Raw genomic sequence first — 25,917 nt, 5'->3', positions numbered from 1 at the left:
GGAGTAAATTAATAGTAGCATACCACCAATGAAGAGCTAATACAGTGGACCTCTCTGGTCAAAAGGCCCTGGTGCAGTCTCAACCTCTGCATCCCCTATTACTATGTCACTGCAAACCAACAAACCCAATCACTTATATGTGGGGCCTGCATATCTGACAGGTTAAACTTTTTTACTTCTAGATTGTTAATAGACCCTAAGTGATTAGCACTCCCATCCATGTTTGGCTACGCTAATGAGACAGAAAATAGTATCACAAGATAACAATATGTCTTTGCTTATATAGTGATTGTGTGCACATTTTATATTCTTATGGCATATTTTGTGTGTTGTCTGGAAATGTGTTGCAGGATGCTGTAACTGCAGAGCTTTCAGAGCTGGTTGTAAGCTTTTATTACCACAGTAATTGAAGACCAAGCTATCCAAATTGCAACTACCAAAGAGTAAAAGTATGGAGTCAATGTGTATATATATATATATATATATATACGTCTTATGCTTTCTGTTAACAATGCCTTTCTTCTTGCCACTCTTCCATAAAGGCCAACTTTGTACAGTGCATGACTCATAGTTGTCCTATGGACAGAGTCTCCCACCTGAGCTGTAGGTCTCTGCAGCTCGTCCAGAGTCATCATGGGCCTCTTGACTGCATTTCTGATCAGCGCTCTCCTTGTTCGGCCTGTGAGTTTAGGTGGATGGCCTTGTCTTGGTAGGTTTACAGTTGTGCCATACTCCTTCCATTTCTAAATGATCGCTTGAACAGTAGAGATGTCGCGAACCTCCGATTTCCGGTTCGCGAACTTCCGCGGAAGGTTCGGTTCGCGTAAAAGTTCGCGAACCGCAATAGACTTCAATGGGGAGGCGAACTTTGAAAAATAGAAAAAATTATGCTGGCCACAAAAGTGATGGAAAAAGATGTTTCAAGGGGTCTAACACCTGGAGGGGGGGCATAGTGGAGTGGGATACATGCCCAAAGTCCCGGTGGAAAATCTGGATTTGACGCAAAGCAGCGTTTTAAGGGCAGAAATCACATTGAATGCTAAATTGCAGGCCTAAAGTGCTTTCAAACATCTTGCATGGGTATACATCAATCAGGGAGTGTAATTAGAGTTCTGCTTCACACTGACACACCAAACTCACAGTGTAACGCACCGCAAACAGCTGTTTGCGTAGTGACGGCCGTGCTGGACTGGTGCGCACCGTGGCCAGAGTGTAGGCCGTGGCGTTTTTCAAGGCCATATGGTCGCCGGGCTGTGGTAGCTCAATGATAGAACAACAGTGACTGTCCAGTCCAGGTGGCCAGGTGGGTTTTCACTCAACACAACAGGTAGTTAGATGCAGTGAGCTGGGTTCACTCAACACAACGCTAGGTATATGCAGTGATGAGGTGGGTTAAGTAAACACAACAGGTACTGGGTAGTTAGATGCAGTGAGATGGGTTCACTCAACACAAAGCTAGGTATATGCAGTGATGAGGTGGGTTAAGTAAACACAACAGGTACTGGGGTATATGCAGTACTGGGTAGTACAATATGCAGCTCCCTGTCGCACACACGGGTAGTCACTGAATGTGCTGGGCTGCTGGCAGTGGCACACACAATATCAATTAGCAAGGCTGTGCATGCAACAAAAGTGTCAGTTTGACAACACAGAAAAAAAAAATATGTACAGGATGAGCTCTGAAAAGAGCTGTTGCTGGGTGCTTTAAAAGCAATAATAATCAGTCAGGACAGGAGCAAGCAAAGCAGCCTAGAACCTAACTAATCTGTCCCTAGGAAAAAAAGTCTGCAGCACCTGTCCCTTTCCTCTCTCTAGCAGGCACACGAGTGAGGCTAATGGCCGCCGGACCCTGCCTTATATAAGGGGGGGTGGGGCTCCAGGGCTTAGTGTAGCCTGAATGGCTACAATGTGCTTGCTGACTGTGATGCAGAGGGTCAAAGTTGACCCTCATAGTGCATTATGGGGCGAATCAAACTTCCGCAAAAGTTCGCCTGGTGCAGGCGAACGCGAGCCCCCTAAGTTCGCCTGGAACCGTTCGCCGGCGAACCGTTCGCTACATCTCTATTGAACAGTGCTCCGTGGGATGTTCAAGGCTTTGGAAATCTTTTGTAGCCTAAGCCTGCTTTAAATTTCTCAATAACTTGATCCCTGACCTGTCTTGGACCTGTCTTGTGTGTTCTTTGGACTTCACGGTGTTGTTGCTCCCAATATTCTCTTAGACAACCTCTGAGGCCATCACAGAGCAGCTGTATTTGTACTGACATTAGATTACACACAGGTGCACTCTATTTAGTCATGAGCACTCATCAGGCAATGTCTATAGGCAACTGACTGCACTCAGATCAAAGGGGGCCGAATAATTATGCACACACCACTTTGCAGTTATTTATTTGTAAAAAATGTTTGGAATCATGTATGATTTTCATTCCAATTCTCATGTGTACACCACTTTGTGTTGGTCTTTCATGTGGAATTCCAATAACATTGATTCATTTTTGTTTTATTTACAGCAGAATATAGTAGATTTTACTTTAGAACTCAGTCTTAAAGGGGTGGGCAGTTTAACTTAGCTGGGGCTTCTTCCAGCACTCTGTAGTCTTCCTAGTCCCTCGTCATTGTTCTGCTGTTCTCCCTTTAGCCGCTGTGCCCCTCCAAAAGCGTGCCTCCTTTATCACACTCCCTTAGGTGGGAGACTTCGGCGGATGCGCAGTTGGAATTTTTATAAACTGCATAATCAAAGAATGATCCCGTACATAGGAGCGCATCAGGAGGGGTGCGGCCCTGGGCCATGTATGCAGCTTTCAGAGGAGCGCGGCAGTTGAAGGAGGAAGGGTGAAACAACTCCAAAAGATCAAAAGGGCTGCAGGGGGCTGGAAGTAGCCCCAGGTACTGCAAGTTAAACTGCCTTAATTTCATTTTAGGTTCCCTTTAAAAATTCACATCTTAGGGTGGATTCGCACTGCATGTGATACATGACATGCGTTATAATGTGTGTGAACTGCAATGGACACTGTGCATACACGTTAATTCACAGTCTGCATGCAGCTAGTTAGAATAACACCACACCTAACAATGCAAAAATGACAGTGAGTTGACATGCAGAATTGTTCTGTAATGCCACAGATATGTGTGAACGCACCCTAATACTGAAAATAAAAATATGAGACTGTTTTTTGCTACTAATGTTCTATTCACCATTAGTACTACACACAAAATTAATTATCTCATAAGCTTATTTTCAGTTCAGAAAGGAAGGGGCAGAAAGGAGCGCCGTCTGGTGCATTAACTTTAAATATGCTTACTATGAGCAAGTAAAATCACACGTACAATGTAAGATAAAAATAGTGCACTCATGGGGGGGCGGAGCCAACCATGGAGGAGTAAAGACGTGCGTGTGCTGAGCTCCCGGCCCTGTGTGCTTATAACAGCTATCTTAGCCGAGAAACTTCTCTCTCCTTGCTCCCAAAGTGGTATGAAGGGCGATAAGAAAGCTTCTGCTGCTGACCGGTGCCCTCCAACCCCGACCCAAAGACCGGTGACCCGTTATTTCCAAGCCCTAGGCCCAACTGCGGAGGCCTCCAAGATGGCGGACACGGCGTCCTCCTCCTCACAGGCATCTACATCTTTCAAAGCAGGCCCCGCCGCGCTGTGCAACCTGGAAGATATATGGAGGTATCTTCGCAGCCTCCCTACTAAACAGGACTTGGACGAGCAGACGGAGCGGATAGTCACGTCTACCAAGGCGGAGATAGCCGCCATCCACACCGATATCACAGGCTTATCGGATAGAGTCACCTCAGTGGAAAACAGCTTGGAATCCCTACGCTCAGAGGTGTCGCAGCTGAAAGAGGCAAAGGAAAAGCAACTTATTCACAATCGGGTCCTGAGAACGCAGATGGAAGACCTCCAAAACAGGAACCGTCGTAACAATATTAGGGTACGCGGAGTGCCTGAATCTGTCCCTGCGGAAGACATCACATCTACCCTGCGCTCCATCTTTAATGGCCTGCTGAACCGCTCACCGGACCAACGTCTGAAGTTTGACCGAGCACACAGAGCATTGAGGGCCATGCCTGCCGACGCTGATCCTCCGAGAGATATTATTTGCAGGCTACATAATTTCACGGAGAAAGATAGCATCATGAAAGCCGCGCGTGACGCAGGAGCTATTACCTGGCAGGGAACTGAAATCAACTTATACCAAGATCTGGCACCTTCTACCCTCACACAGCGTCGAGCCCTGAAGCCCCTGATTCAGGCGTTACAGAGCATGGGAGCGACATACTACTGGGGTTTCCCCTTTCAGCTGGTCATGAAGCATGGTGCCAAGTCTTTCACCCTCCGCCACCCGACAGAACTATCGGAGCTATTCCAGGCCTTCTCCATGGACTCCGTGGATTTGCCTGAATGGGACCCGGACACACTGGAGGTTACTCGCCCGCAGAAAAAGCGCGGGCCTCGCCGTTAAGGCTATGTGAGTACTGCTGATCGTTGTTGCCTTGCCTCCCTTCACCCCCCATACCGTTTTAACGCTTACTTACCCACCTTTTTGGAACCCTGAAACCTGGAGCTAACGATAGCCCCCCTGCCTTAACATCTTTAACTGTATCCGTCATGGATACGGACTGCGTGGCCTGGCCTTCCGCATCTTATTGGCCATTTGCCCACATTACATGGTCCCACTTAGTCCCGCACTGGCCCCCTCCGGCCATGAGCTGACTTTTGATGTATACCACCTCCGGTGGATTTTGCACCTAGAGATTCGATCTGGACAAGATACGCCATACCCTGGATGTTAATCTTTTTTCTTTGTGTGTTTGCCCCCCCTTGGCCGGAGGGCCCGCCATGCCATGCCGCTCACCCCCATGTTAAATTAGCTTGGAGAAAACGGAGAAGACGTCTTGCTCGTAAACTCCCCTTGTTTGATTGTCTGACACTGTTGAATCTTAGTACTAACATTTGAGTATAATATGTATATGCCATGTTTTCCGTTTTATGGTTTTTATCTAGCACCAGGCATAGTTACCCTGCTCTGCAGAATGTGTGGGCTTCATCGTGCTAGACAAAAATGCTGGGAACACTATTTTATTAGATGGGGAGATTGATCTTTAATGAACGCACTGAGAGCGGTTATCCTGTAGCTTATGAGTAGAGTGCTCGTGGAAACATGGCCACCCTTTTATATGAACCCGGAGGGACATGCTCCCCGATTCTTTACATAAGCAGCCTCATGTACTCGTGCATGGGCGGGGCCCGGGGGCGGGGGGCGGGTAAGGAACACTCTGGGGGGGGGCCCGGACGCGCGGGGCCGCCGGCCGCTGTCTGCCCGACCCTCCTGGCCTCCTATAGAACCGGGGCTCGGGGGGGACCGTTACACCTATGGATCCTGGATAATCCTAAACGGCAGTGGTGGGCGGCCTGGCGCGTCCGGGCTCTCGATTGGCTTCGCAGGCTACTATAAACCACATAAATTCGCCAACTTAATGTTCCACCGGGGTGAACGGGGGGGGATCCGCGGCTCTATGACATATAGCCAACTGTTACCTGACCTACATAATATCTCCCTAAATACTTAGCACTCAGCTATATCCAGATGCGGTGGGGGGTCCCGTGTGGGGCTCCCCCCCTGGCCTCCCTCTGGGCGTGATGATGGGCCTCCGCGCCCCCCTCCCGGGGGTGGCGCCCCTCCCTCCCGGGCGCGCATTTGCGGGCCGCGGGTGGGTGGGGTGCCGCTGCTGGCTTGGGGGGTGCGGTACAGGGTCCCTAGCTCCGGGGGGGGGGCCTGGGGGGGGCGTCGCGGATTGGGGCCTCTCCTTGGGGGATGTTTGGACTGGCCCCATTTCCCAAAAGCTTCTTAAGGCTGGTGCATCCTCCGCCCTTGTGGGGATCTCGGGCAGGGACCCCACAAAGCAATACACTGCCAAGCCTACGCAACATTAACGACCATCGAGCTTGTAAATAGCCCAATCTCAAAGGTGCGAGGGGAGGATTGAAGGGGATGGGTTCGGGGGAAGGGAGGGGGATGGCACTTTATCTCCTCTTCGTTTAGAGGAAGGAATTCAAAGGGTTACTACTTATCCCTAGGAGAGAGTAAGTAAGTTGTGTTATGCATAGAATAGATATACTGCTTATGTTTTTAGTAGGGTGCACACGGGTTAGCCGGGGGTTCGGGGGCGCGCAGCCTTCATGGGTGTGATCTCTCTTACCCCACGGCACTCGCCAAAATTCAGGAACCCGTGTTTCGCACAGGCCACTATGTGGCGCAAAGGTAATCTTTATACTGTTTGTATTTCTCTACTACTATTGGCGTGGTCTCTGTCACGCCATTTGTCACCTATAAACCTGTCACTCCTCACTTCATTTTTCTCTATTTTCCTATCTCTTCTAGTACTCTCTCTTCTAAAATGTCAGGAGGTCCGTCCCATGCTGACTCGCATTCCAGCAGTCACTTAAGCTATTATCCCTGAACGCCAGGGGACTCAATATACCTGAAAAGAGATCCTCTATCCTAAATATGTGCCACAAAGAAAAAGCTCACATTATATGTCTACAAGAGACTCACTTTAAGGGCCCTAACCCCCCTAAACTGCTAAATAGATACTACAAACATGCTTTTTACAGCACCCCACAGGACACTAAAACAAAGGGTACAGCCATATTGATCTCCAGGGACACCCCCTTCCTAATAAGCGCAGAGTATAATGACCCTATGGGCCGATTTAATCTAATAAAAGGAACAGTGTTTAATCACAAAATCACAATTGGCTCCTATTATGCTCCCAATTCGCAACAAGTCTCCTTTCTTCAGGCCTTTTTAGCCAAGCTTTCCTCATTTGCCGAAGGGAGTATAGCCATTGGAGGAGATCTTAATTTAACCCTAGATCCTACCTTAGACTCCTCCTCTCAAAAGTTCCCGATTTCCCGACGGCTCCTTCACAAGTGCAAAGCTCTTCTCCACAGCATGCAGCTCATAGATGTCTGGAGAATGCATAACCCCTCCCAAAAAGACTTCACCTTTTTTTCATTCCCTCACAACTCCTATTCAAGGATTGATTACATATTTATATCTCATAATTTATTGTCATTCTCTGCCTCCCCCTCGATTGGCAACATCTCACTATCAGATCATGCACCGATATCGGTGGACCTTGCCCTAGGGGAATACAGACGAAACTCCTCCTCCTGGCGCCTTAATAACTCATTACTCCAGGACCAAGTGTTTTTTCAAAAATTTAAAAGCGACCTAGAAGAGTTTTTCCAAATTAATAATAAAGAGGACACATCCCCACTTATACTATGGGAAACCCACAAATGCTACGCACGTGGCTTGCTGATCAGAGAAGGAGCCAGAAGGAAACGGGTAAGGGAGAAGGAAATACAGGACGCCTTAACCTCCATTAAAGATCTAGAGCTGAAACATAAACAAACAATGTCCTCCACGGTCTTAACTGAACTTACTAGACAGAGGGAGTCCCTTAAAAATCTCTTATTCCACAAAGCCAAGTATGCAGCGGAAAGATGCAGACGCACTTTCTACGAATATGGAAATAAATGTAGTTCTATATTAGCAAGGGCCCTTAAAACCCAACAAAGCTCTAATTATATTGCAGGTATTAAGGATAAGAACTCTAAGATACTTCACAAATATGAAGAGATAGCAGGGACCTTTCGAGAGTACTACTCCAAACTTTATAATCTGCCCCCTCCCACAGGCAAAACTCCCCACATAAATAATAAACAATTGGCGGCTGATTATATACAACAATCAGGAATGCCTTCCCTCTCGCAGGCTCAATCTAAGGACCTCGAAGAACCACTCAGTGCAGATGAACTAAATATTGCCTTGTCCCAAATCCCCTCAGGCAAAGCCCCGGGCCCAGACGGGTACACCCCTGAATATTATAAAAAACTCAATCACATCTTAATGCCTCACATGCTAAAGACTTTTAATGCTATCACCGACTCGCCCCTTGGACAAAACCAGTTCCCAACTCAGATGTTAGAATCCCACATCTCAGTCCTCCCAAAACCAGGAAAAGACCCCTCCCAATGTCAAAGCTATAGACCTATATCCCTACTAAACGTTGACCTCAAGCTTTATGCCAAAATGCTGGCCAATCGGTTAGCCCCACTTCTGCCTGACCTAATACACCCTGACCAGGTAGGTTTCATCCCGGGGAGGGAAGCGAGGGATAATACAATCCGTACATTGGACATTCTCCATTGGGTGAGGTCCCGGTCCATCCCCACCCTGTTATTATCTACTGACGCTGAGAAAGCGTTTGATAGGGTGGACTGGGACTTCATAGATCTAACTCTGGATCATGTGGGGCTAGGGGACAAAATGCGTAAACGGGTATTGGCATTGTATTCAAGCCCATATGCTAAAGTAAAAGCAAATGGGATACTATCGGAGGCATTTTCTATCCGTAATGGAACAAGACAAGGGTGCCCACTTTCCCCACTAATTTTTGCCCTTTCTCTGGAACCATTTTTATATACAATACGTAGCAATCCCGACATCACAGGCATCTCCCTTCCATCCTCATCACACAAAGTAGCTGCTTACGCAGATGATCTACTCTTTTATCTTACCAATCCACACATCTCCCTGCCTAACTTACTAATGGAGTTTAAACGATACGGCCATCTATCTAACATGTCCATTAATTATGATAAAAGCGAGGCATTGGGCGTACTTCTCCCTAGAAACCTGAAGTCCTTACTGCAAGCGAACTTTCCCTTTAAATGGCCTAAGGCAGCACTAAAATACCTAGGGGTACAGATCACCCCGAACCCAAAAGATCTGTTTACGGCTAATTTTATACCTACCCACGAACGCATTAAACAAGATCTGCATCATTGGGATAAACCCCATTTTTCGTGGTTCGGGCGATCGAGTATTATTAAGATGACTATTATGCCCCGCTTGCTTTACTTATTTCAAACCCTGCCGATTTTTATACCTGTCCAATATTTTAAAGCAGTTACACAAACTTTCTCGAAATTTATTTGGAGAGGCCATAAACCAAGAATTAAATATGCTCTTCAAACAGCCCCCAAAGAATCGGGAGGAATGGCGGTCCCAAACCCTCGCCTTTACCACGCGGCAGCCACCCTGATTAGAATCATAGACTGGCACAGGCATGCAAAACTCAAACGTTGGGTGGGTCTGGAGACTGAGATAATGAAAGGTCATCTAGTATCCTCGACTTGGTCTGACACGTCACATACAGGACTTGATCCCGCAACCACTCTAATAGCCCACACGCTTAAGACCTTTGCAAAGTACAGACAAGACTCGGCCATGTCGCCTTGGCCATCTCCCCTGCTTCCTGTGCTGGATAATCCCAATTTCCCCCTTGGACTTTCATCTAAAAGCTATCCCCTATGGCGCAAATGCCCTAATCTTAGAGCACAAAGCTTTGTATCCGAGGGAGAATGGGTTCCACTACAGAAGCTACGGCAAGACTTTAATTCCGCAACATTAGACCAGTGGTCTTGGATGCAGTTTAAACACTTCATCCTATCCCAGGGTACTAAGATGGGCTTTAGTAGACCCTTAACACACTTCGAACAAACCTGCCAGGGGGAGGGACCAATGCGAGGCATGGTCTCATATATGTATGCACTCCTTAACAACCCTGAAGCCCCTGCCTCATCATATAAAGATAAGTGGGAACAAGACCTGAGATTAACATTCTCTGACAAACAATGGGGGAAAATCCTCACTTTCTCTCATAAATCTTCAATCTCTTCTAAAATTCAAGAGGCAGGATATAAAATTTTTACGAGATGGTACCTTACTCCTTCTAAATTACATCAAATGTTCCCTGGTACATCCCCCCTCTGTTGGAGATGTGGGCAAGACGCAGGGACTATCTTGCACATATTCTGGTCCTGTAGCAGAATTACCCAATACTGGGCAGATATAAGGGACTTAATGCACAAAATGACAGATTTCCTCCCACCAGACTCACCAGCCTTCTTCCTATTGCACCATAACTCTTGGTCCATTCGCAAATACAAGAAAACACTTACGAGGCACCTAGTAAACTCAGCTCGGGCCTTGATAGCGAAAAAATGGAAATCCCCGGACCCTCCCACAATTCGGGAGTGGTTACGTGAGGTAGATCAGACCAGGTATATGGAGGAGCTCACTGCCACTATACATGAGAGACATGAGCAATTTTGGAAGACATGGTTTGGCTGGTTTGAGTTTAAGGAATCGGACCACTACCGGTCTCTTGCGCTTGCGCAGGGCTCCAATTGATATACACAAGAGAGATGGAACTGTACACTAGTATACGTAGGCCCACGTATTGGCTGCTCTTCCCCTCAATATCCCCTAGGCGTTTAGGGAGCGGGGGTCGGTTATAGGGACGGTCTCCTGACATACTCTGACATACTCTACACTACTTTACTACTCTATTTTCTATTTCTTTTCTTACCTTCCTCTTTTCTTTTCTCTTTTCCTAACATTTAAGTCATAGTTTTCTAATATACCCCAAGGGATTACCTAGACTAAGGGACATGCCCACTTGTTTGTTCTTATATACAGATATACTTCCTATAAGGGCTGAGTGAATTCTCTATATGGGACAAGGAATTAGGGATTAAGGGTGTCCCCCACCCCCCCAAAAAAAAGATGTGTTGGTGGCTCCTGGTGTTTGTTCCCCTTGGGCCCAGGACCACCCTCTCCAGCCAAACAAATCGGTGGACACCCTCTCCCTTACACTTATATCATCAGTAAACTTCCGCTTGTCCATATGTTTTCTGTTTTTTTTTTTTATGGGTACTCTATGAAGCCATCACTAGTCACGCTGGTTTGTGACCTGACCTCATACCTAACACTCTATGTCATAGACGTACCAATGTTTAGTGCCTTATTTACACTGTTATATGGTATCCTATATGAATACGCCTGTTTTGACAAAATTCTTGTACTTCTGTACTTTCATATATTTTGTATGTTATATCTCATATTTCTTTTTGAAAAACAAAATAAAAGAATCTTTAAAAAAAAAATAGTGCACTCATCACACTGAAGAACTATATCACCGCGTCCTCTGGATGTTTGCTCCGTCCTGGACGCCTCCTCACTATGGCCAGTAGCGGGGGATCCGATTGGATTGTAGCGACAGCGGGTCAAAGAGCGCGGAGACAATAATGGCAGCTGCCTTGCGCCTATTGCGTCATGACGCATTTCGGCGTTCCACGCCTTCGTCAGATCAGACGAAGGCGTGGAACGCCGAAACGCGCCTTCCTTTCTGTTTTCTACAGCCACTTACTACTTCCCAAGTAAGATAGGAGCAGCGCTCTGGGGGAAACTTAACGCAACTCTGTGGGAGGTGTTCTGGATTGGAGCGCAGTGGATTTTGTTTTATTTTCAGTTCAGGTTTGCTATTGTGAATTATAACAGCCCTTTAATATTGACTTACTTTCCAATTAATGCTTTACTTGTGGCTCTTGCACAGACTGTGCTAGCACCGACTCCTCCATAGAATATATGAATGTCTTTGATCACATTTGAGGTTCCTTCAAACTGAACTTTCATTCCAGCAGTGACAATGGGCAATGCATTCTCTCTGCGTTGGGCTTGTCTCAGAGCTGATAAATGATCTCCCTGTAAACACAAACACCAATCAGTACAGAAATCTGTAGAGTACTCATCAGCATCAGTAATAGATATTGTGTAATAGTTGGATTAGGCTACTTTTCATTAAACATCAGTGAAAGCTAAGAAGAAAAGTATTCAGAAAGGCTTACGGTACTTTACAAACTGTAGGCAGATGCTGTGCTGTACACCCTGAGAACCAGAGACAGATTGAAGGCGTTTATGTAAGCGGCTTAATGTAGAGGTCCAGTCCAGAGCTGGCAGCTCATGTGTCACTTATGGCTCTCTACATTTCTGTTGGAAAACATCCTACTGGCAGGTACTCAATATAGTAGAAACATATTCTTTATAAAAGTTACCTTAACTCTTTTCAGTATTGTGTCTGTTCAGGCCCAATGTGGAACACAGTCCGACACAGGAAAACATGGCCACGGCTAGGGGAGCCATTGCCAGATCTAGTCTGGGATGGTATCAACCACTTCAGATCAAAGTGTCGGACCAAGCCCAACACTTTGATCATTACGGACCCATCGTACATTTTTTAAATATTACATAGCCAAATCTGGGCCTGCTGCTAGGGGCACCGTTGCCTAATCTAATCTGTCACAGCATTAGCCTATGTTGATCAAAGGTTTAGGGGTCTGCAACCTTTAAGAATGAAAGAGCCACTTGGACCCGTTTCCGAAAAGAGAAAAAAAACTGGGAGCCGCAAAACCATTATAAAACAGATATGTCCCCAATATGCACAAATCGTTAGCAGATATGTCCCCAATATGCAGATATAACCCCAAATCGTTAGCAGATATGCCCCCAATATGCACAAATCGTTATCAGATATGTCCCCAATATGCACAAATCGTTAGCAGATATGACCCCAATATGCAGATATGACCCCAATATGCACAAATCGTTAGCAGATATGTCCCCAATATGCAGATATAACCCCAATAAGCACAAATCGTTAGCAGATATGTCCCCAATATGCACAAATCGTTAGCAGATCTGTCCCCAATATGCACAAATCGTTAGCAGATATGTCCCCAATATGCAGATATAACCCCAATAAGCACAAATCGTTAGCAGATATGTCCCCAATATGCACAAATCGTTATCAGATATGTCCCCAATATGCACAAATTGTTATCAGATATGTCCCCAATATGCAGAAATGACCCCCAATATGCACAAATCGTTATCAGATCTGTCCCCAATATGCACAAATCGTTATCAGATATGTCCCCAATATGCAGAAATGACCCCCAATATGCACAAATCGTTAGCAGATATGACCCCAATATGCACAAATCATTAGCAAATATGACCCCAATATGCACAAATCCTTCAGCAGAAATGACCCCAATATGCACAAATCCTTCAGCAGAAATGACCCCAATATGCACAAATCCTTCAGCAGAAATGACCCCAATATGCACAAATCCTTCAGCAGAAATGACCCCAATATGCACAAATCCTTCAGCAGAAATGACCCCAATATGCACAAATCCTTCAGCAGATCTGAAAAGAAAACCCCATTTACTCACCTAGTAAGAAGACCTCCTTGTCACGATCTCCTCCTGTCCCGACCTCCGGTCCCGACCTCCTTGTGGCGTGCAACTCCGTCGGCTCCTCTTCCTTCCCGACGTCACGTCCTGCCTGCACTACACTGCAGGGCTACGGGAAAATGGCCGCCCGAAGCCCTGCACTGGTCTGGCGGCCTCTCTGATAGGCTGCCAGCCAGTGGCCGCACACGTGACGTCACACGCGCAAACGTCACACGCGCGCCGCAACCACTGACACCCACTACCGGTATAGTGTCAGAATGGGCAGCCCTGCAGCACCGGAGCCGGGACTGAGCCGCGGCAAAGGGGAAAAAGAGCCGCTTGCGGCTCCGGAGCCGCGGGTTGCCGACCCCTGGTTTAGACAAAGTCTGACACTTTGATACCCTTCGGTACCACACTGCACCACTTAATATCATAACTACGCTGGTGCACAAGCAATGGGAGTTCAGCTACAGCATGCTAACTGGTGCTGGTCCCGCCCCCTCCTGATGATGCCAGGTTACCTCCCTTTTTGTTGTTTTTCTCCTTCCTGGGGGATATTTCTCCTCACTTTCTGCCAGTTTAATGGCTGGGACAGGAAATAAATTAAATTCCACATTTTTACAGTTGTCAGCTGAACTACAATCAGTCACAGGTGGCATTCCCCCTTCTTTCAAAGAGACTGACTCAAAATGTCTGACTTTTTTGGAACAGGAAATAAGGGGTATCTCCCCACTGGCAATAGCAATTAAACATGACAGAGCATCTAACTAGGGAAAAACAATGAGATGGAAAGTCCATGTAAATTATATACAGCTTGAAATTGAACCAATCAGTATCTTCCTGTCAATTTTGATTGGTCCAAGTTCAAGCTGCATAACATTTACATGCAATTTGAGTGCAAGGAGAAATTATTTGCATCTTATTCACCATCCCTATTTCTAACCCTTTCCAGTGCTAACTATGGCTAGAGTAGGACCTTAACATTTTTGGCATTGCACATTCAGATGATATCTACATTTTATCTATGTTAAAATTATGTGTAGATGGAACAGAAGGAAGAAGCCTTTTCCATGTATAAACACAACACTCCAACTGTACTGAAACAAAACCCTAGGGCCTGTTTCCACTACACGCAGATTAGATGCAGAATGGATGCTGAAAAACTGACTCCAATGAATGCCTATGGTAAATCTGCATCAGAAAAATCCCATTTAGTGGAAACAGGTCCATAGGCATTCATTGGAGTCAGTTTTTCTGCATTCAATTTGTGTGTAGTGGAAACAGGCCCTAAGACAAAGGTTTTACAGAAGTGCAAGTAATTTGAGCAGTAGGTGTAGTAGACTATAATAGATAAAGTCTAGTGATCAATGATGAAAAAAAAAAAGGATTTTTTTTTCTAAAATAAATAGAATAGCAATTTTAGCACCATGAAATCAACAATAACCCATTTTCAGTTGCCAGACAACAGTGAACCGAAATCTGATTGGCTGCACTGCCTTTCTGAAATATATGGATATTTACAACAATTTGTAATGTAATAAAATAGATTAACCTACTTTCTCAGAGTATGGAATTTGCACGGACACCAACATTTCTTCACTTTTAAGGAAGGAGTTTCCAGATGGAGAAAAGAAGGACCAATCTAGAGGAACCTGTCGGGTGCCACCTGTTACAATGGAGAACATGTAGGCATTTATCACAGAAAATATGGATCATCGACTGTTAAGTTACAAAATGCATTACAAAAACAACAGCAAGATTTTTATGTGAAATGCACATATTCCTTATAGACAACTGTGGATAGCAGTCTATGTAGATCTATGTAGATGTGGCCACCAAATTATTTATTACTCTTTTAATATATTCTCTGGCATTGTTCTTATGGTACAATTCTCAGGCTAGTTTCACGCTACACACAAATGGACCATTTTCCACAGTGGAGACATGCAGATAAACAGATTATATGTTAACTCCACCCACCATCTTCCTCTGCTCCAAGACACAGGCCCATATGCAATTAACCTTTTCACCTGAGTTTTCTCCTAGGAGATCATTTTTCATCTTCTATTTAGACTAATTTTTCCACACTTTATAATTGAAAAAGTAACAAAAAGTAGGTTAAAAAGTGCCATTAAAATTATTTTAAGTATTTTACAATAAAGCCTGTGGTCCTGAAGTGGTTAAAATAACTTTTCAGCACTCCACAATTTAAAAAGTAAGGCCAATTAGTTTAACAAGTACTGTCAAAATTATTTTGAGTTTTATCTTGCTTTCTGGTGGTTTAAAGAGTAACTGTTAGGCTAGAAATGTAAAATTAAATCTCTATTCTCCTGTGTTAAACAGTTAGGAAGGTAGCCAAAAAGGCAATACTGAAGTTAAAAATCAATCTTACTTTTTGTGGGCTGAATAATAATCTTCATTTTCCCCAAGCTCCTAAGGAGGACGCAAGCCGCACATAAGAAGTTGCAGAGCTTGCTGGAAGGCATTTTTTTTCTCTCTGCTTAGCTCCGTTCCTCCCCTTCATTTCCCTATTCCTCCCTAATTCATTGCTGCAGCCTGATTGGCTGCTTCCTCTATCCCTCCCGGTTTCCCCACCCACGCTTCTGTCCATCTCTTATTGATCCTCCTAGGGTTGCCAGGCATGCAGGGCTGGATTTGTTAGAAGACCCCCAGATGTCCGCAGCTGCCCCTTTACAATCTGCCTGGCTTTGAAGCAGCAGGGTCACTCAGCCACAGCCCGCACCCCCTCCCACCGGGAGATCAGACTAGATGCTGTCCCCTGTCCGCTCTCTCCCACCCCCCCCCCCCCCAGCAAGAGCCTGTGCGATTATCTTCTCCCCCCATAAACAGGTGTGGGTGCCTTCCCCCCCAGGCCCCCACCCCCGGGCAGAAACAGGTGCGGATGTCTTCTCACCTGAAAAAGTAAACACAGAGAGAGAGAGAGAGGCCGGAGAGTGCATCTCCAGCTTCCAGCGCCACCACCGCAGTTTCCTCTGTCAGTCGCCGCCGTGCATCTCTCTCTCTCTCCTGCTGGCGTCCCTCACATGTGACTCGCTGGAAAGTTACCGGCGAGTCACATGATAGGAATCACCAGCAGGAGAGAGAGAGATGCACGGCTGACAGAGGAAACTGCGGTGGCGGCGCTGGAAGCTGGAGATGCACTCTTTGGCCTCTCTCTCTCTTTCAGTGTTTGCTTTTACAGGTAAGAAGACATCCGCACCTGTTTCTGCCCAGGGGTGGGGGCCTGGGGGGGGAAGACACCCACACCTGTTTATGGAGGAGAAGATAATCGCAAAGGCTCTTGGCGGGGGTGGGGGGGAAGAGCTGACAGGGGACAGCATCTGGTCTGTGGTTGAGTGACCCTGCTGCTTCCAAGCCAGGCAGATTGTAAAGGGGCAGCTGCGGACATCTGGGGGTCTTCTAACAAATCAATATAATCTGTATATCTACAGCATCTGACAGCCTGTACTGAAGGGGCGGGTGACTTCAGCTTGGTGGGAGTGTCTGAGGGCTGGGAGTTGGGAGGGCTAATGCATACTAAATCAGGGGGATGAGTGGAAGCAGGGTAAGGGAGGATATTACATCACGACTGGCTTCAGACACAGACAGTCAAAGATGAAACCTGTCAGGAACTGTCAGAAACATAAATCTCTGTATATACTATATAAAAATCACTAAAATCAAAACGTGGACAGTGTAATGCATATGTCATGTAAGTACAGCCAATATTTATCTACTGATATATGTGTTTTTTTTCTCTGAGACCCTATACCTAACAGCTCCTCTTTAAAAGGCATTTTATTGATAAGTTTTTTGATAAGTTTTAAAATATCACCTTGGAGAAAACACAGGAGAAAACATTAATTGCATATGGGCCTTATTCAATTCACCTTTTCTCCTATGTTTTCTCCCAGGTGATATGTTCACACCTTATCAATTAAATGCTTTTTTAGCCATCTGCAAGCAAGAAAAAAACTAATACTAAAACTAAAAATAATAAATAATTTTGACTTGTTAAACTAATTGGCCTTACTTTTTAAATTGTGGAGTGCTGAATGTTATAATTTAAGTAGGCCTTAAGTAGGTATTTGGACTGAGTTAGTCAAAAAGGCTTGGGGAGCAGACCTGCCCTTTAAGGGGATTTTCTCTTAGAGAGAAAATCTTCAGTTCTGTCAGAGCTAGAACATACCCAGAAGCTGTTCTATGGACAAGGCCACAGGTCTCCCTGACCTGTGCATGTACACCACTAGAACAATAAACATCAGCCATATTTACTAAACACCACATTCTTGTATGTATGTCAAAAGCCGCATTGAATATTAATCGAGTAGGTGTGTATGATGACACCACGAGTGGGTCCACCAATAGTCTGATCTAGGGGATGGCGAAGATGATGTCATATTTAACTCCTTTCTAGTCGGTATTAAAGCCCAAGTGAGCGATGGGAGCTCACTCTGCTTCTTACTTTCACACTAGCTCTAAATGCTGACTGGAACCTCTAAGTATTTTATTCTTTTCTGTAATCTGATATAATGTATGCTGTACATAGGTAGTCTAGTGTAACGTAGGTTAGAAAGAAGGTACCTGATTGACTTCAGCAGGAAGTTTAATCAAGAAGCTTGTAACGCAACATGAAGATTGGCGTGGCTAGGATATGAGGAACTGTATCTATCTGTATTTCTGTTTCCTGAATAAATAACGTGAATATTGAAGAAGCCTAAGAAAGTCTATCTCCTGCTTGCTGTGTTGAGAGTCAAGTTATCTCACAGTCCGTGAGACGCAACTATAAGAAGTTGCTGGTGCCGGAAAAAGGTGATTAGAACAGTTTATAACAATGGTGCCGATTAAACCCTTCGCTGCCTAGCAATACAAGCAGACAGGGGCCAGGGGCCGAAGTTTTCAAGGTATTCCACAGCAAAACAAGCGGAATAGATGCGGACTGTAAAGCTCATCAAGCTGATAAGCTGGTGTGGGGAGTGTGCGTGAGCCAAGCACACGGGCTGCAATTCGAGGATATCAGCGGCGAAACTCTTGGACGTTACACTGTAACTGCATGTGCACAACAGTTACAAGTCTAAACCTGGGTCGGAAGGAACCCTCCGAGGCTACGGCTGCTCGCAACTGCCGCTGGAGATCGATCCGCTGTGGGGGAAGGTGGGAGGCCCCCCCCCCAGAAGTTCCGGAGTCCAATCTGAGTTTCGCAGAGGGAAAGTTGCGAAAGCTGGTGAATTGCGAAGAGTCCGCAGATCAGGCATGTATGATTTACGTTGTTATATTGCGTTATCTGTGTTGTATTTGGTGTTGTGCAAGGGGTTGTTAATGTGTACATTCTGTGTTAATTGCAGCTTGGAGGCTGCGTGCTTCATTTTTTTCTTTCTTTCTCCCCTCCTTCTCTGTTCTTTTTTTTTTTTTTTTTTCCTCTCTCCCTGTCTAGAGACTGGGAAGGATGCCAGATGTGGGGGTGGGGTGTGGGGGGGGGGGTCCCCCGCGGCAGAGAGAAGCCAGCAGTGTTTCAGTCTGTTAGTATTGGATGAGGGGGAGAGGGAAGGGAGAGAGGAGAGGAAAGCGAGTGAGAGACAGTGGTAAGCTGTTTTTTTTTTCTCTTTTTTTTTTCCGGTGAGCTGGGTAGACAGGAAGGCACAGCCCTTGTCTCTGGGTCGCTGTGAAAGTCAGTTTGTAGCTACAGCTGAGATAATGGGTGAGTTGTTTTTTTGTTTGTCTTTCCTCGGTGCGTTTCCAGTCAGTGCTGCTAAAACGTTTCTAAATGTCTGCATATGTGTAATGTTGTTTGGTCAGCTCCGGCTGATAAATGTTCGTCTCAGAAGAAGTTTCTAGCTGGGATGGTGACAGTTAAAGTGGTTTGGAGTTGTATAGCGCGCTCGGGCAGTTCTGAGTTATGTCTGCGATGTAGTGAGAGAGATTTCCACGTCCCTGGGTGATACTAAGATGTATAGCTTTTAGAATTGCAGCTGGGATGGGGTTTTTTTTAGGTTTTTGCGAGCATCCAAGAGGGGATGTAGCGGAAAGCTGACTATCTGCAATATGTATCGATGCTGTGTGTAACTATGCATAAAATGTTTGTTCTGTTTGAGTTTGTTTTTTCTCCTAATGTTTATAGGATTGAGAGGTTGCTATGGGAGCAGCCATCTTAGCTGGCAGTCCAGGACTCAAAATGGCGGCAGTGGAGAGGGCCCGCCCCCAAGAGTCATGGCTCCCACACGTCATGGCAGGGGGGGAGGAGGGGCTGGGGGGATCCACGTCACGTCAGGCTGTGCTCGCGGCTCCGGGCAGAGCAGCTGAAAGGAAGGGGGGTAGAAATACAGAGACATTCTACTGAGTATCTCGGATCCCGGAATATTTCCCCATAGCCTGGGTCCAGGTATAGAAATGCCAGAATACGTGCACCAAGCTATTACTGTAAGACTAGCATGGTCACGGATAGGAATTGTTTCCCAGCTAGGTGCAGGGAGACACGGAGCAGCGCAGATCAGGAAAGGGTCTGTACTGAGTTGCTTATGGGATTATTCCTTTAAGTGAGGCACCTTACCGGGTGGTGCAGCATGAGTTCCCAATAGAGAAAAGGGGGGACAGTGCATCAGGGGGGTGCCGGAGTTGGAAAAAAAGGGAGTTGACCAATCCAGGTATCCGTCGTTGCTGCTGCAGAGCGGTAACGTTTTTGTTTCCAGTTTTTGTCGTGGACAGGTCCAGAGTTTCACTAAGAGGTCTATGCTGGGCTGGGGCTGTTTTTTTGTGCATTTTTTTCCGTCCACTGATTGGTCAAATATGTTTTTTTCCAGCTCCTATCAAGTGTAGCACAAAGAACAAGAACTGACAGCAGTTCATGGGGCAATTATAAAGATGAAAGAATTGCCATTTACAGAGTGACAGTGTTTTTTTAGGACAGGTTTGCCATACGACTACCTACCAAGTGGGCATTCAGGGATCTGCATACAGGCATTTGATGCGGGAATGCTTAGCCCTGCACCCTGTGTAGTTTAAGTGCAAAGTGCTCCTTCCTACAGGGAGGCAGCCATTTTTTTTTGTAGTATGGGGGTAGTAGCACGGCAAATATTGGTCAGAGGGTACAACACACAGAACTTTTAGCAGAGCTGGTATCGCAATGAGGTTCTAGATAAGTAAATGCGATAATGAGTAAGAGCATTGCAGGCTCACCTGCAAAGCAACAACAGGTGTGGCATCCGTAATCTGTGCATGCGACGGCCGCGCATGTACAGATAGGGGGGGATGTGGAGGGAGCTTGCAATGAGGTGAGAGCTTCCAAAGGTGAAGTCCGCGGGAGCATATTTTAAACAGGTAACTACTGAGGATAGTACTTAGGTAGGGGAGAGAGGTTGTGACTCCAATCTACCAAAAAGAGTAAACAGAGTTCATGAGAACCATAAAGCAACGAGATCAATTACGGTATATATTGATCAATTTAAAGTGTACAGAGTACAAGCCGCAGGGCGAATCCCAAATCATTAATAAGAAGTGATTTGTTTGTATTTCGATTTCAGGAGTTTGGCAATATGGACTCGAGACAGCTGCAGTGCTGGCAGCAAAGATGGAGATGTCAGTCGGATAAGCGAAAGGTTCCAGATGCCAATCTGAAATTGGAAAGAGACTAAAACTGGAGATTCCTGAAATTGGAAAGAGACTAAAACACGAGATTCCTGAAATTGGAAAGAGACTAAAACACGAGATTCCTGAGATTGGAAAGAGACTAAAACACGAGATTCCTGAGATCGGAAACCGACTAAAAAAACTGTCTGAGCAAAGCAGAGTGCAAATTGCTAATGTTTTTCTTTCCCAAGGTGGTGCTTTTATAATGAAGAGTACCGTGCTGATGGTGATCCTAGGTTGCCATTTCGTCCTAGGAGAACGAAGAGAGGACATTCTCATGAATAATAAGGGGTTAATGAGAATACAAGGCCCAAACATGTTGATGTTGGGTGACAAAGGTACTGATCCTTTCACACCTCCCTCCGCTTGGCACAGATGGACCAAGCAGGGAGGGAGGAAAAGAGCACTGGTGCCAGGAGAAGACAAATTTCATGGCACAATGTGGGTGAAAGGTCTGAAGGGTCAGGTGTGCGGGCAGTGGGAATTAAATGACAGTGTAAATCTGCTATTGAATGCCACACTCCCAGAATCGATGCACCGATCCAAAGGTTTGTTAAAAGGTACATTGCAGTACAATGGGTACATGCAAAAGGTGGAGTGTGTGATTCAGGGGTACCTTGTCTTGGTTTTTCAGAGTGAGATGGTTCCAGATTGGAGAGGAACGAGCAGGAGGCGTCAATTCTCCTGCCGGAGAGACGCGGGGGACAACATCACACTCTGAAACTACCAACAGAGAGTGGCTCTGAAACAACTATACACACGTAAAGGCTGGAAAGCCGAGGGGTGGTGGTTCTCGAAACAAGTAAAAATCGAGATCGAGCCACATTTCCAGGTGACAAAGAGGGTGGGGAGAGCGGTCCCAGGGGAGGGAAACCAACACAGGGAACCCCATTCACACTACACGGGTCACAACAGGGGACGATATTACACAGTCCATATGCAGCCGCTTATCCTCATGCTAGTTGGGTAAGTGAAGAGGTACTCTTAATTGAAAGATTGCAGAGAGTACAGTCTTCCCGATAGTGGCGGCGCTACACTGGGGCTTGCCGGGGCTGAAGCCCCAGCTGAGAAACTGTAAGCCCCTCAGAAAGCCCCCCCTGAATCAAGGGCCGGTGTTCCAACACCGGCTCTAGCGTGGGGCGAGAGACTTATCATTCCCTCACCTCAGGGAATGATAAAAAGAGGGGTCCTTTTATGCGCGGCGCCGAGCGGGAGATACAGCTAGCTATAGTCTCCGGGAGTCCGGGCTGCAGCAGACACTAGAGCTTCAGCCGACTGGTCCACTCCTGTCTCCTTCTCAGCAATACCGCTCGCACTACTTCCTGATTCAGTGCGTGCAGAGCGGTATTGCTGAGGAGGAGACAGAAGTGGACCAGTCGGCTGAAGCTCTAGTGTCTGCTGCAGCCCGGACTCCCGGAGACTATAGCTAGCTGTATCTCCCGCTCGGCGCCGCGCATAAAAGGAGGGGGGTCCACTGAGGTGAGGGCATGATGGGGCCCCCCTCCCCAGCCTCTGCAAATAGTCCCCCACCCTCCTGACCAGGTATAACATTATGTGCATTTACTGGGGTAACGCTGTCACTTATGTGCATTTACTGGGGTAACGCTGTCACTTATACTGGGGTAACGCTGTCACTTATGTGCATTTACTGGGGTAACGCTGTCACTTATACTGGGGTAACGCTGTCACTTATACTGGGGTAACGCTGTCACTTAAGTGCATTTACTGGTGTAACGCTGTCACTTATACTGGGGTAACGCTGTCACTTATGTACATTTACTGGGGTAACGCTGTCACTTATACTGGGGTAACGCTGTCACTTATGTGCATTTACTGGGGTAACGCTGTCACTTATACTGGGGTAACGCTGTCACTTATGTGCATTTACTGGGGTAACGCTGTCACTTATACTGGGGTAACGCTGTCACTTATACTGGGGTAATGCTGTCACTTATACTGGGGTAACGCTGTCACTTATACTGGGGTAACGCTGTCACTTATACTGGGGTAACGCTGTCACTTATGTGCATTTACTGATGTAACGCTGTCACTTATACTGGGGTAACGCTGTCACTTATGTACATTTACTGGGGTAACGCTGTCACTTATACTGGGGTAACGCTGTCACTTATGTGCATTTACTGGGGTAACGCTGTCACTTATACTGGGGTAACGCTGTCACTTATACTGGGGTAACGCTGTCACTTATGTGCATTTACTGGTGTAACGCTGTCACTTATACTGGGGTAACGCTGTCACTTATGTACATTTACTGGGGTAACGCTGTCACTTATACTGGGGTAAAGCTGTCACTTATGTGCATTTACTGGGGTAACGCTGTCACTTATGTGCATTTACTGGTGTAACGCTGTCACTTATACTGGGGTAACGCTGTCACTTATGTACATTTACTGGGGTAACGCTGTCACTTATACTGGGGTAAAGCTGTCACTTATGTGCATTTACTGGGGTAACGCTGTCACTTATACTGGGGTAACGCTGTGACTTATGTGCATTTACTGGGGTAACGCTGTCACTTATACTGGGATAACGCTGTCACTTATACTGGGGTAACGCTGTCACTTATGTGCATTTACTGGTGTAACGCTGTCACTTATACTGGGGTAACGCTGTCACTTATGTACATTTACTGGGGTAACGCTGTCACTTATACTGGGGTAAAGCTGTCACTTATGTGCATTTACTGGGGTAACGCTGTCACTTATACTGGGGTAACGCTGTGACTTATGTGCATTTACTGGGGTAACGCTGTCACTTATACTGGGATAACGCTGTCACTTATACTGGGGTAACGCTGTCACTTATGTGCATTTACTGGTGAAAGGCTGTCTGTCATTACGTGCGTTAGCTGGTGAAAAGCTGTCTCTTATGTGCATTTACTGGTGAAAAGCTGTCTCTTATGGGCATTAACTGGTGAAAGGCTGTCTCTTATGGGCATTAACTGGTGAAAGGCTGTCTGTCATGTGCATTAACTGGTGAAAAGCTGTCTCTTATGTGCATTTACTGGGGAAATGCTGTCTGTCATTATGTGCATGAACTGGTGAAAAGTTGTCCCTTATGTGCATTTACTGCGGAAACGCAGTCTGTCATTATGTGAATTAACTGGTGAAAAGCTGTCTCTTATGTGCATTTAATGGGGAAACTGTCTGTCATTACATGCATTAACTGGTGAAAAGCAGGCTCTTATGTGCATTTACTGCAGAAACGCAGTCTGTCATTACGTGCATTAACTGCTGAAAAGCTGATTCTTATGTGCATTTACTGGTGAAAGGCTACCTGTCATTATGTGCGTTTACTTCATTTTTTTTTCCATGTAACTACGTTAGCTGGTACAACTACATTACAGTTAGCCCCGCCCACATGACATCATGACCACGCCCAATTTTTCATCGCGGCACGCAAATTCCCCCCCCCCCCCCCAAGCCCGGCCTGCCAGCCCTCGTGCCCCCTTTGAGCCCCCCCAAAAATCTGAAGCTGGAGCCGCCACTGCTTCCCGACCTCTGGTACATATTGTGCCTCAGGACATAAGGGGGGGAAGAGGTCCAATCAGGACAGTTGGGGACATATTTTGTCAGGGAGACGCTTAAAAGATCCTGAGATTGGACAAGGGGAGGTATATCGATTTTTCTGGAGAAGGATCTTTTGCATGGAAGCTTCAAGATGTTTGGGTGAACAAATGGAAACGGTGCAACATTCCTTTAGGCACCGCCACTTCCTTAGTTCCCACCTCTGCACATGTCTTACACCATGACCTGAAAGGTCAACCTTTTTTGGTGCTAGACGGGGAGGTGAAACGAGTAGAGTTGTCCTCATGTGGGCAATTCTCCCAGAGGTACCTGTGTTTGCCGGGGCAAGTCAAATTTAGTGAAGAAGCCTGCGGGCTCAATAACACATAATGCGAGGCTACCATTCAAAAGATCCACCCTGAAGCCAAACCGATAGTTCCGGTGGCTGAAGGAAAAGTGGGTTTTTTAAACATGAGGTCTAATGACACATTCATTGTACATTTTCATAATTGTTCCGATAGGGTTGGTCTTTTAAGGGGAACATATTGTGTGAGCAGAGATCCTATATGGATCCAGTCATCCAGGTTTGATGACGTTATTTCTCAAATGGTTAAGAGAACTCTAAAGTTCGAAGTTTCACGGGAAGTTCCCCTCCTGAAGGAGAACACGACATGGGACAAAGGGGAACAGGGTTTGATAGGTTTAGTAGTACCGGTGATTGAGCTGATTGTATAAAGGCGCTCTTTTAGAAGGCGCCTAGCACTGCTCCGTTTTGTAACAACCACACGAGTTTCACTTTTCTGTGGTCATGCTAGTTTGTGAGTGATACGCAAGTGACGCAAATGCTGAGCATGTGGTATAGAGGGACTTAGAAGTAGGGCCTCCCCAGAGAGCCTGGTTACAGGAAGACCAAGAGGTCTTGCTCTCTCTCTTCCAGGGATAACCGCCTAGAGCAGAGAAGTTGTGTGAGCACGAACATCGAAAAGTGAAACATAAAGAAAAAGAAACCAGGTACTGGTGAGTTCAGAAGCGGGGATCTGCGGGTCAAGCCTTTTTAGGGGGGATTGTTATAATTTAAGTAGGCCTCAGTTATTTGGACTGAGTTAGTCAAAAAGGCTTGGGGAGCAGACCTGCCCTTTAAGGGGATTTTCTCTTAGAGAGAAAATCTTCAGTTCTGTCAGAACTAGAACATACCAAGAAGCTGTTCTATGGACAAGGCCACAGGTCTCCCTGACCTGTGCATGTACACCACTAGAACAATAAACATCAGCCATATTTACTAAACACCACATTCTTGTATGTATGTCAAAAGCCGCATTGAATATTAATCGAGTAGGTGTGTATGATGACACCACGAGTGGGTCCACCAATAGTCTGATCTAGGGGATGGCGAAGATGATGTCATATTTAACTCCTTTCTAGTCGGTATTAAAGCCCGAGTGAGCGATGGGAGCTCACTCTGCTTCTTACTTTCACACTAGCTCTAAATGCTGACTGGAACCTCTAAGTATTTCATTCTTTTCTGTAATCTGATATAATGTATGCTGTACATAGGTAGTCTAGTGTAACGTAGGTTAGAAAGAAGGTACCTGATTGACTTCAGCAGGAA

General features: G+C 46.1%; 1 protein-coding gene across 1 annotated transcript in view; it reads right to left on the bottom strand.

Annotated features, from left to right (window-relative positions):
• Nucleotides 1-25,917, bottom strand: part of LOC137524807 (aldehyde oxidase-like) — a 195,569-nt gene that overhangs the window by 93,919 nt on the left and 75,733 nt on the right. Inside the window, exons 13-14 of the mRNA XM_068245129.1 lie at nt 14,715-14,824; nt 11,442-11,626 (exon numbers count right to left, since the gene is read on the bottom strand). Coding sequence (XP_068101230.1) covers nt 11,442-11,626; nt 14,715-14,824 — 295 coding nt within the window. The remainder of the gene's footprint in view (nt 1-11,441; nt 11,627-14,714; nt 14,825-25,917) is intronic.

The sequence above is a fragment of the Hyperolius riggenbachi genome, chromosome 7 (genome assembly GCF_040937935.1).
Source record: "Hyperolius riggenbachi isolate aHypRig1 chromosome 7, aHypRig1.pri, whole genome shotgun sequence".
NCBI lineage: Eukaryota > Metazoa > Chordata > Amphibia > Anura > Hyperoliidae > Hyperolius > Hyperolius riggenbachi.
The sequence above is the reverse complement of the archived record's forward strand: the minus strand, read 5'-3'. Positions and strand labels throughout refer to the sequence as shown.